We start from the raw sequence: 7782 nt of genomic DNA, 5'->3' as shown, positions 1-7782 counted from the left end.
ACGCTAGAGGAAGCTGTGCCCTTCCGCGAGAGGGAGCTATCTCGCTTGTAACGAGATCGAAGCTCGTCTTTTTTTTTTTTGAGTTGTGGAAGCTGGTCCCGTTTGAAGATTCCTGGACCGGCCTGTTTCGATGTTTCTTTTTTTTTTGAACGTCGATGTTTCTTTTTCTGTTGGCTTTAGTTCGCTCGGTTTTCCTGTTTGTTGGTTTGGTCCAGTCGTCTTCTTTTTTTTCCTTTTTTTTTTCATTCTGTTTTTTCTTTCGATTTTCCTGGGTTCTTTCATGCTTTTCTTTGTTTTTCTCTGTTCTTTTTCTTTTCATTATTTTCTCTTTTTCTTTATTTGTTCTTTTTTCTATGATTTCTTCAATTCCTTTGTTGTTTTCTCGGTTTTCATTGGGCTTTCCTTTTTTTCTTGTTTTCTTTTAATGATGTTCCTTTTTTCTCGCTTTTCACTGCTTTTATTGGATTTATGTTCTTTTCCATTTTTTAGTTTTATTTGTTTCTTTTCGGTTTCTATTGCTTATCTTCGTTTCTCTTTGTTTTTAGTGTGGATTTTTTATCGGTTTATAATTCCCACAGGCTTGCAGAGGAAACTATACTTACAAGAAAGTGTTTCTTATTGCAGAGCCAATGGTTAGCAAAATGTTCAAAATTCTACTATGTCAACAGTAAAAGATAATTTAACTTCTTTCCAAATCAACCTAGCTATAATGCATCCAGAAGGGAGATGATAAATTAACTCAATTTCAGTGCAACAAACACACTCTAGAGGTTTGGGCATACCCCTCTTCATAAGATTATCACATCTCTTTTTTTTACTGAGAAAGTAGCCAAAAAGACCTTGAATTTTTTGTTGAACTTTCAACTGTCAAACAAAATGCAGGTAAATTGGCAGAGCCCCCCCTGAAATTTGCAATAGCGTACATAGAACCGAATGAATACACTCTTAGAGCATCTCCAACAGCCGCGCTAAAGCGCCGCACGCAAAAAACCTGTTAGCGCGCGCGCTGCGGCTGGTTTTGCGCGCCCGCCTGCGCTGGCTCCAGCAGCCGCGCTAAAATGCAGCGCGCGCGACTAGAAATGTATGCATTTTTAAAAGTTGAATTTTTTTTAAAAAAACTAGATAGATTGCATAGATTAAACGATACAAATGTATTTTACATCCGAAACATAGATTGCATAAAATAAAAACGACAAACGATAAACATAGATTGCATTAACAAAAAAAGTACTCTAAGTCGCTATCATCACTATCATCCTCGGCGGTGTCGTCCGAGGTAGATAGCCAGATGTCCAGCCACCGCTCATCGTTCGGCGTGAAGAACAACCGCCCACCTGCTGCAACGAGGTCGGACTGCGCATTCGCCAACGCCTTCCGCCGACGCCTGTCCAACCGCGACGCGCGGCGCCTTTGCGTGTCCTCCTCGCGGCGCCTTGCCCAGTAGGCTTGCTCGTAGGCGACGTCCTCCGGGTGGCGCTGGCGCCAGTCCGCCATGACCCCCTCGTCCTCCTGGGCGACGAGGAGGCGGCGTTGCCGCTCGGCATGCTCCGCACGGTCTTCCGCCGTGTTCAGACGAGGCAGAGGGGCGAGGTTGAGCGCTTGCTCGAGCGTGTACACATCTTGGAAGTTCATCTGGCCGCGCGCCCGGCCTAGGCGCCACGCCGCCGCGTCGTACGCGCGGGCGGCCTGTCGCGCCGTCCCGTACGTGCCGAGGGCGAGCCGGAGTTCGCCGGAGCGTATCTCCGTGGTGTAGCTGCCGTTGGGCCGCAGGCGGACGCCGCGGTAGCCGGACGCTCCTCGGCGGCGCGACGGCACGTCGGTGGCGGGGCGCTGGAGCGGCGCGTGGCAGAGAGGGAGAGGGAGAGGGGAAGAGAGGTGTGTGGAGAAGGCGCGTGGCGCGCAGCTTTTATAGGCGCGCGCGAAGCGGCGCGCCAAATCTTGCGCGCGAGCTGGCGCCTTTTCGCGCGCGCTTGTTTCCCGCGGCCGCTGGAGCGCGGCAAACCGTCCCGCGCGCGCTAAAAGCTGCGTTTACCGCGCGCGCGCGTCGTTTGGGGCGACTGTTGGAGATGCTCTTAGCTTCATACTGCCAAATCAATGCATCATATTGTTCAAAAAGATGAATAGATCTGGCAACAACTAATAAAGAGGTTTGAGCATAAAAGAGGCAATCTTTTTTCCTTGAGTCTTTGGGTCTAGGGAGGACTAGTAGGGATAGAGGGCGGGTCCATAGCACGTTGTGGACCAATCCCTCTTATACCTTCATTTTTTTTCAGATCACATGTAAATTTATTCTTCCTCATAACTATGGCACGTACATGGTTTTGGCTCAAAGATCCAAGAAAATACGAAATAACTCCTATGGCCAAGAATTACAATGATATCTATTGGAAACATCTTTCATTGTATAAATGTCTGCAAGACGAAGTACTCCAAGATATCAATATAAATCAGTTGATCTAATATAAATCAGATTTGAGTAAAAAATAACTTGTTGACCATGATTATTGTGTTGTTCAAATTTTGGTCAAGTTCGCCAACAAAGAAAAATAGAGTGGGCAAATGAGCATTGGCATGCTAAAATAACCATTCAGACGAACACCAAAATATTAATCATTGACAAGAAAAATGATAAAGCGAGCTTTGATCATCCTTCCCAACACGGCCCTCATCTTTTGTCCCTCGTTGCAATCTGTGGGACCATCGTCACTGCTTAGATCGCCCATGACTGCTTGCGCACCGGTCCCGACATTTTGAGCGGTTTTGAATTTGCATCGCCCAATATTTAAATCAGCATTATTTTGGACCACCATAGAAACGATATAGGAGTAGTAAGCAGAGAGGGTACGTACAATATTGGATGGATACGATTGTACAGAACAGAACTACACGCACGCTGGGTCAACGGCAGGTACGTAGTGTACGTGGGCTGCTACGAGCTCGAACGACCAATCCTTTTTGTTTTGTGCGTACACCATGATGAAGATAAGAAGCGTCCCATCCACAAGTGTGCAAAGACGTGGCACCCAAGTTGATCGGTCTAGCAATTCAAAGGCAAAACTGACGAACATGCTGACACAGTCATGCATGCATGCGCGCGCAGGGAGGAGACCGGTCCAGTCAAGAAGGTATAAGGTGGCCAAGAAGGTGCTTGGATCATGCATGGACCTACTTCAAAATCTCAGTCAAATCAAGATTCATTTGGCCTGCTGATTTATATTCTTCTGAAGTCTGATGTCTTTAGCTCACCGGAAGAGCTGTGTGGTCCTTCAGCTTTCATTAAGGGGTCAATCCGGTTCTTTGTAGAACAGCTCCTAGCTTAAGCTTCTTGACCGGCGTTGCAGTCTTTGGCTTAGCCTGTCCCCTATGCGGTTGTAACCTTTCTTTGTGAACGCCAGGTACACTCAACGAAAGACACTCGCAGTTTATTTATCAAGGACAGGACTCCACAGTAAATAATTTCCATTTTCGTAACTACTCCCTCCGTATTATGGGACGGAGGGAATAGTAAACAATGTTTCATGTAAAAAAAACTAGTAAACAATGTTTACACACATGATGCAATTGCAAAACTACTGTAAAAACACTAAGGGTGAAAAGCGTAGTTAAAATACATGGTTCAAAACTGCGATGCATTGTTAATTGCACGAAAGAGTACAGTTGAATCAAATGCAATATTTTTTTTAGCTTGACTCAAATGCAATGTTGTCAACTGCAGGAAAATGCAGTTGAATCAACTGCATCATATGTGTTTCAATTGCATTTTAAGAGTAAACATGCAATCTTAGGATCTCCCTTAGTTAATAGGAATTATATAACAATCAACTGGAACGTCTCTGGCTATTTTTTCTTATATATAAAAAAATCTATGGAAACTAACAAGAGTCGATTAATTTGTTCTAATAGACATCTGCACCATACACATAAATTTATCAGATCCATGTCTATGTTTTTACCTTCAAATCTATCATGCTATGTATGGAGAACCGGGGAAGACGGTATTAAAGGAATTGTGTGTATTATTGTTAATGGCTGACTATTTTTCTGTAGATCTTTGGTAAATGAGAAATATATGTACGTAGGAACATGAATGTACTACATCCATTCCAAATTATATAAAGATCCTATAGAAAACATGCAAGAATGTCTCTAAATTTTGACTATCTATGCTTGCATACAAAGTTCTTGTAGATTGGTGAAATTTAAATGAGCTTTGCAAATCCATCCAACAGAGACGAAACGTTTTCCTACCCAAGCCGCCGGCAGGAGGTGACTAGCGAGGCGATCTCTTTTTCCACCAATCTCCACTGGCGAGGGCGCTGGCCCCCTCTCCCTCCGGCTACTGCTCCGGCGGTAGGAGGGAGGGGGGGGGACCCCGTTCCTCCGCTCTGTCGTTAGTGTTTGGATTTATAGGTCGTGGTGCGCCGTTGGGGTATTGGGAGCGACGCCCGGACGAATAAATCTGCCTCAACTCCACTCCTACACCGGCGGTGCCCTTCTTGGTGGCCTCTTAGAGTTAATGGCATCATGTGTTCTGATCCTTTAGATCTGCGACGTTAGGTTCATGGATGGTGTCGGCGAGGCGGCGGCGGCGACTCCATCAGGCGTGTCTCTCCTTCTGTTCTGTCCCCATTGCTGCGGCGTTGTCTCTGACGTCATGGTGGAGCAGGGAGATTTTGTCATCCAGGAATACGCGCAGACGGTTGTCTATGCAAGTGACAGCTGAAAGATGGTGCATCTTGTGTTGGGTCTGTGGTTGGAGGCTGACAGTTCCGGTTTTCTCCTCCGACGCCGTAGTCGTGCGGGGGTGTCAGTTCTGAAGTTCGATGGCATGTCCGGGGACACGTTGTCCCGATCTGATTCTTTCAACAACAATGGTTTTGCTTCAGGCAAACTACTTTGGAGGTCCGTAAAGCTGCTGATCAATGATGGAGCCGCGTCGAGCTCTGGTGAAGAGGTGATATGTCTCATTTTCCTTAGTGGAGAGGGACAGACGCTGTTTTTTTTTTGCATAGGATTATCCTATCTTTTCAATCATGTAACGTGGATGTTTATGTGGCTTGTAAGTGAATCTTTATTTTATTAATGAGACACGTATTACTACGCAAAAAAAGATTGTTGAAATTTAAATGATGTTGTGTTTCTTTGTATTGCACTTACTATGATATTTATATGTAAAGCAGTCATCAGAATTACATCTTGAGGACTGTAACATGTCTAAACACCATGTATATTTATATCTTGCAGCAATTGATGGGGAGTCATTTGCTAATATCGATGAATTTTCCAATAAATTTTGGGATATTTTGCTTGTCTATGACAAACTATAAAATGTCGTTAAAGGTAGAAATGAGACCTCCCCGCGGATCAAACATGGGCGGGCGAGCTTGCACCCGATAAGCTGTAGCCATCCAAGGCAGCGCTTGGTTCTCAAAGGAGTAGGATTTTTACGAAGGACACATGAGTTACACTCAGCATGGAAACAACTATTGGAGAGTGAAATCATAGTTGCCGTGTATCTGCATGCAATTACAAGAAGTAACCTAAGTTTTTTTTAGAGAGAACAAGAAGTAATTAAGTTGCGTACATATATACATATACAACATCTGCATGATAAAATCATGTTGTACACGATGCAACACAAACAACACACACATCACTGCGCAGAACTGAAGCATATCACTGGTACACCTGGAAACTATCCAAGACACACATCACAGCACGTAGTAGTAGTAGTAGTAGTGTAGTACTCGATCGATCGTCGCCAGCATCCATGCATATCTGCATGACCAGCGCATTCAGCCATATATATGGGCGTGATCGATCAGTTCCTGTCGTCGAGGCCGAACCTGCGATCGACGAAATGGCCGACCGCATGGAAGGCCGGACCGAAGAACCCGCTGCCCCCGCCGCCGCCGCCACGCCTCTTCTGGTCGCCGTTGTAGTCGTCGTCGTTCTGTGGCGCCCCATAGACGTGGACCTCCCTGGTGTTTATGTACATCGGAGTCCGGCCGGCGGGGTCCTGGGAAGCCCAGCTGGGAGCGTTGTTGTACCCGTCGCCGCCGCCGTTGCCGTAGGAGGAGTTGTTGTTGTAGCCACCGCCGCCGTTGCCGTAGGAAGAGTTGCTGTTGTAGCCGCCACCGCCGCCGTTGTAGGGCGTGATACCGCCGTTGCCGTTGCTGTACGAGCCACCGCCACCGCCGCCGTAGCCGTTGTTGTAGCCGCCGCCCCCGCCGCCGTAACCACCGTTGTAGCCGCCACCGCCTTCGTTGGCCCCGCCACGGTTGGTGTTGGCGCCGTAGCCTGCGTATGGGCGGTACTCCTCCTCGTCTTCGTCGGACTTCTTGCGACGCGACGGCGAGCGGTCCTTGCCTCCGCGGTACGCGTCGTCGGAGCTCGAGTCCTGGCTGTCGGCGCTGAAGTGCGACTTGGACTTCCACCACGACATCGCCTCCAAGTCTTGGAGCTTAATTCCTCTTCTTTTCCCTGTATGCTTATGCTACGCCCAAATTAACTTCAGTTAGACCCAGGAATCATGCATCGATCGGTCGGAAAACACATAAAACTTGTGCTATTAGTTAACAAAAAACTCTAGTACTGCATCTTAGGACTTCTAATTACTGAAGCTAACTAACTGTTGATGAACAGTTAGTAGATATCATGAAGATATTTAGCTAAACCAGCACAGTGAAAAGTGAACACAAAGTGGAAAACAATCAAGGAGGAGGCTAGCTTTTGGAGCATACCAGACAATAAAGTGGTTGTTGGCCTTGCACTTCTCAAGCCTGGTATGTAGCCTTGAGCCTGCAGGCACCGTTTATATAGTGGCACAACCGTTCAAGCCAACTGTGTCTATCCAACAGAGGTCATCATTTGTGCAATAAAGAAAGTGCTCTTTTGATTACTTCCTCAGAGAACCTAACCTCATTTTCCCTTGTAACTGCGCGCATGTGGGTTAATGACGTCCTGAAGGGTACGTACGCAGCTAAATTAAAGAGCATCATCAGCACTAGTTGCCAAGTGGAAGGAGCTACTTAGGAGACTTGCATACATGTAGGAACCATACACGAAGCTTCACATGTTGTAGTTAATTCATCAATTCTTTTTAATTCAAAGTGGGCAGGGCGATAGATCTTCGCCGTATGTGGTGTATTATGGACCGGTATGTGTGGCGGCATGGGTGGTGTATGTCACTATCACTATGTGGTAAGTACTGCGCCTTGCAAGTTGCAACCTATCTATGGTCAGTGACCGCAACTACAATCATCCTTATCCCATTAGCCAGGCCATTACCTGCCGGCCTGTTAAATATCTAACTAATCAAGTAAATTACACTACTCCAGCAGTAAAAGAATACTCCACTGTCGTGGTCTAGAACCAGAAGTAGTGGAGTACCTCTTTCGTGCTCTCTGGCTAGAAAAATGGGGTCAACTTACTCACATTACATTTACATGCATGAAAGTGAGCTTTAGATTCATCAAAAACTATTTGACAGGTTTATCCGAGCGTGTTCGCTTTTAATCAGCCATATATGTCTCCCTTTTTTTGCACGTTCGGTCGATTTCGCTAACGAGAGCAAATTGATGCGGAGGATGATACGGGAGCGACACGGCTTTTTTTTTAACACAGTACAGACGCAAGCGCTCATACATACGCGCATACACTCATCTCTATGAACGCACACACGCACACCTTACCCCTATGAGCACCTTCGAGAGATTGAGTCAACATATCATCTTGAGATTTACAAAATCACCATAGACGCCTCGTCGTCGACGCGAACAT

At 46.3% G+C, this 7782-nt stretch overlaps 1 protein-coding gene across 1 annotated transcript; it reads right to left on the bottom strand.

Moving 5' to 3' along the window:
* Positions 1 to 5531: 5531 nt before the first annotated feature.
* On the bottom strand, positions 5532 to 6817 carry LOC123066167 (abscisic acid and environmental stress-inducible protein). The gene is made up of 2 exons (XM_044489311.1): positions 6744 to 6817; positions 5532 to 6496 (listed from the first exon to the last, which is right to left on the bottom strand). Exon 2 carries the CDS (start codon positions 6443 to 6445, stop codon positions 5822 to 5824), a length of 624 nt encoding a protein of 207 aa, XP_044345246.1. The 5' UTR covers positions 6446 to 6496; positions 6744 to 6817; the 3' UTR covers positions 5532 to 5821.
* Positions 6818 to 7782: the final 965 nt, after the last annotated feature.

Source organism: Triticum aestivum, chromosome 3B (assembly GCF_018294505.1).
Source record: "Triticum aestivum cultivar Chinese Spring chromosome 3B, IWGSC CS RefSeq v2.1, whole genome shotgun sequence".
Lineage (NCBI taxonomy): Eukaryota > Viridiplantae > Streptophyta > Magnoliopsida > Poales > Poaceae > Triticum > Triticum aestivum.
The sequence above is the reverse complement of the archived record's forward strand: the minus strand, read 5'-3'. Positions and strand labels throughout refer to the sequence as shown.

Coding starts and splice junctions, on each gene's coding strand:
- LOC123066167 (XM_044489311.1), bottom strand. CDS start 6,445: ATGTCGTGGTGGAAGTCCAAGTCGCACTTCAGCGCCGACAGCCAGGAC.